Source organism: Nomascus leucogenys, chromosome 20 (genome assembly GCF_006542625.1).
Source record: "Nomascus leucogenys isolate Asia chromosome 20, Asia_NLE_v1, whole genome shotgun sequence".
NCBI classification, from domain to species: Eukaryota; Metazoa; Chordata; class Mammalia; order Primates; family Hylobatidae; genus Nomascus; species Nomascus leucogenys.
The window spans coordinates 45,502,889-45,513,139 of NC_044400.1; the positions used below are offsets into that span (position 1 = coordinate 45,502,889).

The 10,251-nt window shown below is 48.4% G+C and overlaps 1 protein-coding gene across 13 annotated transcripts in view; it reads left to right on the forward strand.

Annotated features, from left to right (window-relative positions):
* Positions 1 to 10,251, forward strand: part of APBB2 (amyloid beta precursor protein binding family B member 2) — a 408,726-nt gene that overhangs the window by 377,252 nt on the left and 21,223 nt on the right. For 8 of the 13 annotated variants that reach the window (XM_030801441.1, XM_030801446.1, XM_030801444.1 and 5 more), the window contains one exon: positions 693 to 698. The exons of the other annotated variants lie outside the window; for them this stretch is intronic. In XM_030801441.1, the coding sequence (XP_030657301.1) occupies positions 693 to 698 (6 nt within the window). The remainder of the gene's footprint in view (positions 1 to 692; positions 699 to 10,251) is intronic. 13 annotated transcript variants of the gene reach the window in all.

Genomic DNA, 10,251 nt, shown 5'->3' on the forward strand with positions numbered 1-10,251 from the left:
CCCAGGCAGCTCAGGGCAGCTCTGGGCAGCTCAGGGAGGGAACTCCAAGAGTGTGGCCCCAACCAGGCTTGCACTCTGCTCCTCTTTCCATTCCATTCTTTTTCCTGGGACATCTCTGATCTCTCCCCCTCTGAGCTGTCATCTCCTGTCTCTCCCACTTCCCACCCCTGCCCTTGACCTGTGCTGCCTCCCTCCCTCCCTGTTGCCCTGTAAGGATGCATCTCAGGAAAAGTGCCTGGATTCCAGTGATGTAGCTGTGTTAATAGAGTGTCAGGAATGTCAGTAAAACAGGTAAGGCTGTGTCCATGCTGTTGTTTCTGTATGTTTTTTATTGGGAGCAGGTGGAACTGGAAAATGAAGACACGTCCTCTGCCAGTGTTTACTGCAAACAGTTTCCTGTATTTGACTGTGATATTTTAAGCTTGATTACCTCCCCCAGTTGATATGTTGCCTCTGTAAATTCAGCTGGCATCTCTTGGCTTCATCGTAATGTGGCTCAAAATACACACTTCTGGGCGATACAGTTGACCTAAAATAAGCACGGAAAGCCTATTAATTGCTGCAGAGTTGGGAAATGAGATGAGCTGTCAGTGCTCAGGCTCGCTGTTAACGGGGCTGTGTTATTTGCGGGATGCCGTGTGAATGCTAACGTGTTGTTTCTGCTCTGTTCCCTCACGCCTTCCCGGATTCAGAGAGAGGTAACCGGCCGATTTTCACTTCTCCCCCCTTCGTGGTGTCTTAACGTGTCTGGCAAAGCTCACTTGCTTTCTTCGTGTCGCATTGCCATCCTTACAACCATCCTTGTCTTTGAAAGGCAGAACTTTTGTTTTGTTTCGTTTTGCCTTTTATCACCAGCATTTAAAACAGTCTGGAATTGGGTCTGCGTCCCTCATTCTCTACTGTGTTTGACCCTGGTTGTGGAAGGTGATGGGCTGAGTAAGTCTAACACCAATGTGGTCACTCACTAACGACTGAGAAAAATCTCATCAGTGTGGCAGGGAGTGAATGTGATGGAAATAGGTTATGTACCATGTTGTAGAAGGAGGCTTTTCATGCTTCTAGAAAAATTAATATCATGGCTGGGCGTGGTGGCTCACGCCTGTAATCCTAACACTTTGGGAGGCCAAGGTGGGTGGATCACTCGAGGTCAGGAGTTCAAGACCAGCCTGGCCAACATGGTGAAATCTCATTTCTACTAAGAATACAAAAAATTAGCTAGGCTTGGTGGTGGGCACCTGTAATCACAGCTACTTGGGAGGCCTAGGCAGGAGAACCACTTGAACCTGGGAGTCGGTGGTTGCGGTGAGCCAAGATGGCACCACTGCATTCCAGCCTGGGTGACAGAGGGATACTCTGTCTCAAAATAAATAAATAAATAAATAAGAAAAATTAGTATTAGTGCTTATATTACATATTCTCTAGAATTTGATTGGTAAGGGTTGGCACTAGGCTACTAGTCTAGCCAGAAGCACTGATTCAGTTTCAGTGTCAATTATTAGCCAAAATATATGGTCCTCCCTCTCCACCACAAGAAGGATAGAACCACAGAAAAGACATCCCTATGAAACAAGAGATTTTGACCTCAGTTGTGTTTTTCCAATGCTCTGCATGTCCGCCTGCCCGTTTGATTGATTGGGGACTTGACTTTAAGCTCCACGATTCCATAGCTCTACCACTTAATAAAAACTCCACTTTTGATGGAAGAAGGGAATTTGGAGATTTTTCTCCTTGAAAGAATGATGGTGGTTCCTGCTGGGCAAAGTGGAGAGACATGAAGGCAGATCTCCTCTTTGTGTCGGAGTTGGTCTCATGTAACCTCCCTGCCTGGTTGGGAGCTGGAAGTGATGAGTCCTCAGCCGGTATTTCCTGCCACACTGGTGTTGTGACTGCCCCCTGCTGGTGGCTGTTTTCCCCTGTGATGTGCTGCTGTCACAGTCCAGTAGTTAAGAGAGAGAGACAGCATAGAGTGGGCGGTGACATCTGCAGGGCTGGTCTTCCAGAGAGTGTGATTAGGAGAATTTGCAGGTTTCACTGACTTTTTAAATCACTTTGAGGAGATCCTGGCGGGGGCAGGTGGTGGAAGGTTCTGGAGGATGAGGGCTGTGCATGCAGATGTGAGCTCCTTCATGTAAAATAACAGCCAGTCCCATCAGAGTCAATGGTGAGGACATTTTCAGGTGTTTGCTAGTTCCTGTCCTCCTTGTTTATGTGGGCGTCCTCACTGGGAGGCAGTTGCTCTGAATATTAACAGCAGGACCCTGTTCTAGAGAGGGCTACAGATTCTAGTTTGCCCAAGCCACCTCGATAATTGCAGGTGGTAGAATTTCAGATCTGCTATTTACACACTCTGTGTCTCATGAGCGTGCCTGGTGAAGAATTCCCTGCCAAGCCTGTGTGTTTACCCGGGTGATGAGTACCTGGGATGCTCCTTTCAGAGGCTAAAAAACTTAGCATCTTTTTAAGCTTGCAAAGAAGGAGAAAGTAAGTTAAGCTTACCAAGCGAGAGCCTGAACTTTGTGAAATTAGTGATGCCTGCATATGATACATTGGACATTGGGTTAAAAAGAACAGAAAACCAAAGTCTTACGTGTGTGTGTTGCGGGGGGTCATTCTGGATTGGCCATCTGGAAAGATGAAGTTTCTTATGTACTTTCGCTTCCTGGTTCCTCCCACTCTCAAAACAAGATTTGTCAAAGTGCAGTCAGAAAATAAAAGCATCCAGTCTTGAAAACAGGACTCAATTCTTCCTCCAGACCTTGTACAGACTGTCAACAACCCACATTTTTGTATAGCCCAGGAACCCTGTAATTACACCGTGTTCTCATGTGGGCTTACCTTTTGAATTCTATTTTGGATCTCATGCTAGGCCCTGCACAGGTGAAACAAAGAGGAGAGAAAGCCCTTTGTCCTAAAGTGCCAGAAGTGCAATGTTTGGATCCAATCCTTTTGCTGCTGTCTTACCCTTATTTGCAGATGGGACCTGCCCTTTGCAATAGCATCAATAGAAAGATAAGCCGGGAGGGAAGGGTCGTTGGGTACATTTTAGCAAATCTTAGTATAATTCATATGAGTGCAAATATTTATTTAAAAACACCCCTTGTGGGACCAGGCGCAATGGCTCATGCCCGTAATCCTAGCACTTTGGGAGGCCGAGGCGGGCGGATCACCTGAGGTCAGGAATTCGAGACCACGCTGGCCAGCATGGCAAAGCCCCGTCTCTACTAAAAATACAAAAATTAGCCAGGCATGGTGTCACACGCCTGTAATCCCAGCTACTCGGGAGGCTGAGGCAAGAGAATTTCTTGAACCTGGGAGGCAGAGGTTGCAGTGAGCCGAGATGGCACCACTGCACTCCAGCCTGGGCGACAGAGCGAGACTCCATCTCAAAAACAAACAAACAAAAAAAAGAAAAATCCCGGCTGGGCGCGGTGGCTCACGCTTGTAATCCCAGCACTTTGGGAGGCCGAGGCGGGCGGATCACGAGGTCAGGAGATCGAGACCACGGTGAAACCCCGTCTCTACTAAAAATACAAAAAAAATTAGCTGGGCATGGTGGCGGGCGCCTGTAGTCCCAGCTACTCGGAGAGGCTGAGGCAGGAGAATGGCGTGAACCCAGGAGGCGGAGCTTGCAGTGAGCCGAGATCGCGCCACTGCACTCCAGCCTGGGCGACAGAGCAAGACTCTGTCTCAAAAAAAAAAAAAAAGAAAAATCCCTCATGGATAAGGAGACAGTATTTCAAAGTAGGCTTTTTGTTTGACTTCTTTTTCCTCATTTATAATATGGTACCTAGCATTTATTGAATGCCTATCGTGTGCCAGCCTTCACAAATTCCCTCAATAAAACGTACCATGTATTTGACCTGAGCAAATGTGATTGATGTGAAAGATGTTATCAAATTGTGGATACTTGGTAAGGAATTCCAACAACAGAGGATTGGTGAGAGATTGAGTGTAATATGAATCTAACAGAAAAGGACAGGTGAGTTCCTGCCAGTTACATGGGCTCTGGTGCAGCTGACAAGGTCAACTTGTTCTGTGCCACTCCAGAAAGCAAAGCTAGATCCTACAAGCAGAAGTTACAGGGAGGCAAGGTTACGTTCATCATTTAGAAAAAATATATTTTGAGCCAGGTGTGGTGGCACATGCCTGTAGTCCCAGCTACTTGGAAGGCTGAGACGGAAGGATCGCTTGAGTTCAGGAGGTCGAGGCTACAATGAGCTGTGATCGCACCACTGCACTCCAGCCTGGCTGACAGAGTGAGAGCCCAAAATAATAAAGTGAAAAATAATATATAAAAATGTTTTAAGAAGACATATATATATTATTCACTGGAGCTTTCCACCAACAGAACAGGCTGATTTATTAAAGGAACGAGATGTCCTATCATGGAAATACTCTAGGTACCACCTGCTGGTGCTGCTGTAAAAGGGACTTTGAAAAGTTAGCCTGAGTCACAGCTAAGAGATCTGTAGATGCCTTTTGGAAGAGAGGTAAACACATAAGCAAATTCTACTTACACTAAGAGAGTTGCAAAGGAGAGATTTAGGGAGAGAATAAGTAGTTCTGGCTATTTTTTAAAATAGAGCCTGCTTTTGCCAGGCATGGTGGCTCATGCCTGTAATCCCAGCACTTTGGGAGGCTGAGGTAGGTGGATCACTTGAGGCCAGGAGTTCGAGACCAGCCTGCCCAACGTGGTGAAACTCCATCTCTACTAAAAATAGAAAAATTGGCCAGGCGCATGGCTCACGCCTGTAATCCCAGCACTTTGGGAGGCCGAGGCAGGTGGATCACGAGGTCAGGAGATCGAGACCATACTGGCTAACATGGTGAAACCCTGTCTCTACTAAAAATACTAAAAATCAGCCAAGTGTGGTGGTGGGCGCCTGTAGTCCCAACTACTCGGGAGGCTGGGGCAGGAGAATTGCTCGAACCCAGGAGGCGGAGCTTGCAGTGAGCCAAGATCGCACCACTGCATTCCAGCCTGGGTGACAGAGTAAGACTCCATATAAAAAAAAAAAAAAAAAAAAAAAAAAAAAAAAAAACAAGCCACGTGTGGTGGTGCACACCTGTAATACTAGCTACTCAAGAGGCCAAGGCATGAGAATCACTTGAATCCAGGAGGTGGAAGTTGCAGTGAGCCGAGATCATGCCACTGCACTCCAGCCTGGGTGACAGAGCGAGAATCTGTCTCAAAATAATAACAATAATAATAATAAATAAAGCCCGCTTGAATAAAGAATCATTTATTCATTCCATAAAGATGGATTAAGCCCCTACTGGGTGATTAGAATGCTATGTAACTGAGAATATATAAAAGCAACCTTTGGTCCTTTTTATTTTTTTAATTAAGAAATTGGAGGCTGTCAGATAAGATGTATTAACACTGTCATTTTTCTCCAGCAAAACTCTATCCTGGTCCTCTGGGAGAGTAATCACTGAGGAAGACAGCCAAAAAGACAGGAATGAAAAGAGTTGGCAACACCAGGGCTCAGTAAGCAGGTGGCAACAGGTACTTGATTCCTGGTACTAGCTTCTGTCACCATTTAAAGAAGAGAAACAAGAAACTATAGCTATAACCCTTCCACTTCCTGGCTTATCAAAGAAAACGCAATGATTCTCATGACTGCAGGCGTTAAATGAAGTGAGACTCCATGTATGGGGAGCAGATGGCTCCTGGCCTAGCCTTGAAAATGGCTGGGGAATGGCATGGGCTGGAGCAGAGGGCAGAAATGGGTCTTGCTGCCAAGTGTCAGATCGTGTCTGATGATCGCAGGTGGTAGAATTTCAGATAACCACAGGTTCCTGGGAATCTAGAAGCTGTTGGAAAAACTGGGAGCGATGTTCTTTCTGGCCCTTGGAGATCTTCTGGGCCAGCTGTGTGGTTTTACAGATGAGATGCTGAAGCCTGGAGCCTGCGTGGCTGTGTGAGGCACCCGGTTAATGAGTATGGCTCCCAGCCTGTCTGAGATGGGACCCTCCTGGTGCTCTGGAAGCCAGGAGTGCTAATGAAAGGATAGCCCTCAAGGGCTCCCCACCTGAAGGCTCCTCAGAGGTGCCTGCAGTGGACCAGCCAGCCCCCGTGTCCCATGCAGCAACAGAGCTGGCTACGGGCCCTGCCTGCTTGGCTGCCTGACGCCTGATGGCCGTGTGGCACCCAGCACACTCTTCCCCCCCCAGCTCACATGCTCGGCCTGAGCTGATCGCACCAGTTGAGGTTTGCACAGTCTGTCAGGAACACTCTGAGTGTGGAGGTGTGTTTACTACAAAGCAATTTCTTATCCCCCTCAGAATACAAGAAAATCTAGGAAATACCCTGTTGCTCTTACATATGCCCATAGTGGCTTTTAGCATCATAACACTGGGATTGGGAAAAAACCCAGCTGTGTAAAAAACTAGTTGGTGACATTTTGATCACTGGGGAAGCCAGCTGATGGGATGTAGAGTTCGTTTACTATCTTCTCAATTTTTATGTGTGTTTGGAAAGTTCCAGAAGGAGAAGAGTAATAAACAGAAAGGAGAGAGATGGATGAACTCTGTTCTTTTAGCTCCTGTACTCCTCAGGCTGGGCCCCAAACTCCTTCTCCCAGGAAAGGGTCCAGGAGGCCAAGGTCACTGCAGACCTCCCTGTGGCTGAGACCATCTGGCCTGTCTCCCACTGTTCTGGAAAGCTCTGTACCCCTTTCCCTCAACCCCCTTTCTTTGATGTCTTTGGGACCAGCCTCTCCTGGGCTTTTCCTGCCCTCTTCCCCAGCAATTTTTTCTCCACCTTCTCATTGGACCTCCTGCCTCAACAAGGCCTCTAAATGTCTTTCTTCCCCAGTCGCCAGGCCTTGGTTTGACATGTTTTTTGTTTGTTTGTTTGTTTTTGAGATGGAGTCTTGCTCTGTTTGCCTAGGCAGGAGTGCAGTGGCGCAATTCTCAGCCTACTGCAACCTCCATCTCCTGCGTTCAAGCTATTCTCACGCCTCAGCCTCCCAAGTAGGTGGGATTACAGGTGCGTACCACCACACCCGCCTAATTTTTGTATTTTTAGTAGAGACGGTGTTTCGCCATGTTGGCCAGGCTGGTCTTAAACTCCTGACCTGAAGAGATCCACCCGCCTTGGCCTCTCAAAATGCTGGGATTACAGGCATGAGCTACCGCGCCCGGCCAGCTTTGTCTTTTCACGCTCCACACTTTCACCTGCTCCCCCGACCTCCCGGATCCGTGTCTCCTGCCCAGACCGCAGGCCTCAGCGCAGGGTCCCAGCACCCACCTGCCTGGTGGGCCTCGTCACCTCTGGTGCTCCTCAAGCACAAGCACCCCATACGTCTTGTCCACCCTGGAGCTCATCAGCTTCCTGCACCAAACCAGCCCTCCTTCCCTCCCCCACTCCAGTGATGGGGTGCTTAGCTGTCCTAGCAGGGACCCCAGAGTTATTCTTAATCCCCTCCCTCATCCACGTCTCTCACACATCTGCCACTCCTGCCAGCATCCTTCCAACACCTCTTCCATCTTTTTCCTCTCTCCTGTTCTCACAGATGCTGATTTAGCCTGCACTTTGCTCATCCCCCTGCCCTCCATGGACCACCACAGTGGCCCCCAGCAGTCCCCTTCCCTTGGCCGGCTTTGTCCCCCCAAACAAATCACAGGGGGTCACCTGTAATATTGCAAGACTGGGATGGCTCAGAGTAAGGGCCAGTCCTGGTAAGACACAAGGCACTGTGCAAACTGAGTACAGACTCCTGCACAGCACCCCTGCAGCCGCACCTGAGCCTCACCACAGTGCCGGGGGCATATGCATAGGGCAGCTGGGAGTTCTCACAAACAACTGGGGGGCCTTCTGACCTCCCTGCCTTTGCTCATACCTGTTTCAATGTTCTTTGAACCGTCTGCTGCCTTCTTACTGTGATGAGGTCCTTCTTACACCTAAAGCAGCAGCTCAAACCTCACTGCCCATCTGTAACATTAGACGGGCTTGCAAGGCTGGAACCTTACCTGTTTGAATTTGCCTCACTGGTGCCTGATACATAATATCAGCTAGAAGGTGTTTGTAGAAGTGAATTGAATTTTTTTTTATTTTTTTATTTTTATTTTTTTTTAGACGGAGTCTTGCTCTCTCACCCAGGCTGGAGTGCAGTGGCACAATCTCGGCTCACTGCAAGCTCCACCTCCCGGGTTCATGCCATTCTCCTGCCTCAGCCTCCTGAGTAGCTGGGACTACAGGCGCCCGCCACCACGCCCGGCTAATTTTTTGTATTTTTAGTAGAGACGGGGTTTCACCGTGTTAGCCAGGTTGGTCTTGATCTCCTGACCTCATGATCTGCCCACCTTGGCCTCCCAAAGTGCTGGGATTACAGGCATGAGCCACCGCGCCCAGCCTTTAATGAATTGAATATTTTAAAAAATATCAGTCTTTAATACCACACCATAAAATCCAAATGGCAGTTGCATTCATTTCCTATTGTTGCTGTAACAAATGACCGCAAACCAAGTGGCTTAACGCCACACCACTTGATTCTTTCCATTTCTGGAGGTCAGAAGTGTCAAATCCCAGTGTTGCCAGGCTGTTTCTTCCAGGGGCTCTCGGGGAGAATCCATTTTCTTGCCTTTTCCAGCTTCTTGAGGCTGCCTGCATTCCTTGGCCCCTGCCTCCTGTTCTTTCCCTTAGGAAGAAAGTGCCTCCCACCTTCCCTTGTGAATTTGCTGGACCCACCCAGATAGTCCAGAGTAACATCCCCATCTCAGGATCCTTCGTTGATCACATCCACCAAGCCCCTGTTGGCATGTAAAGGAACATAGCCACAGGTTCCTGGGATGTGGGGAGGGATCATCACTCTCCTGCAGCAGCCCTTTTCAGAAGTCAGGTGCCGAAAAGGCAGGCTTTTCACACAGGCAAGTGATGCTTGGATTTCGTCTTAAATCAATGAAATTCGATCGCTTGTATATTTCATTGTCCATAGATGAAGTCGTTCCACTGGTCTGTGCTCTAGGCCTGAAAGAAAGGCCTCAAGTGCCTCTTACAGATCTCTGTATTTAGGGACTCAGGATATGTTACATGAGAGTGAAATGGGAAATGCACAAATCTCTTGACCTCCACAGTGAGGAGGAGACACCTGTTTTATCCTGGGAAGTGATGAAGCCTCTGGAGGGTTAGTTACCGGACTCACCCACCATCATGGACTGACAGATTGCTGCCTCCCTAATCTATTAGCCTCTACCTTGAAGGAAACAACAAAAGATAAGGCTGTTTAAAAAAAAGAAAAAAAAAAAAGTGAGAATTCCTCCCAAAAAAGCCTGAGGCTGCTGAGTTTCTCCCTGGGGAAGCTGTGGGTTCCAGATGGTTGCCCTTAAGGCATCAGTCACCTTCCTCTGCGCCAGAGGAAAATGAAGATTAATAATCATAATTTTTTAAAGTTAAACCTAAAAGGCTGCCTATGAAAGAACCGAGGCACAGAGGGCACAAAGCCGAAGTTCAATAGGAATAATCCATTGCTTATTGACCAGGGCCTGTTCATTTGCCGTGTCAGTAACCTTGGGACGTTGCACTCTGGGGCCTGCCAGCCACCGTGGAGAGGCTGATGGATCTTGGAAGCTTCTATCAGAGAATGTCAGAGCCGGGGAGGGACTTGGAAGTCATGTTTTTCAACCCCTTCACTTAAAGATGAGGTTAAATTCCATGCCCAGGGTTGGTGTAGCTAAGTGGAAGCAGGGCTGAGACTCGAATGTGGGTGGCCAGAATCTCAATGCCTGGCCCTTCTGGCTGCTGCTGTCTCTTAGAGGACAGACACAGCAGGTGACACCTGTAACAGTAACTACAAAAGATATGATATAACGACCTCTTCTTTGTAGCACAGAATGTAAATACCATGGGCATTTTGATACAAGCAGGGTCCTGGGGCCAGAGGACCAGGCGGACCGTGGAGCTGGGCTAGGCTGAGTAGATGGGCGTGCGCTGGACAGTGTGGGGAGGGACACTGGCCACCACATGAGGGAGGACACCGCTGTGAGCAGACACCGAGACCCGTCTCTTCGGGAGCAGCGGGGAGTGCCGCGCAGTGGGAGGAACATGCTGGAAAGTTGGTGGGACAAATTTTGGAACTCTTAAAATCCACCCAGAGGTTTTTGGACTTTGTGTGGTTGACCACAGGGAGCTTTGGGGAGATTTGGCCTCAGAAAGATGGTGGCTACACATGGAAGTTGGAAGGATTGGAGTTGTGTGCCGGGAGACGTGGTGTATTTCTGAAGGACCCTCTAGGGAGGAGAACCAGA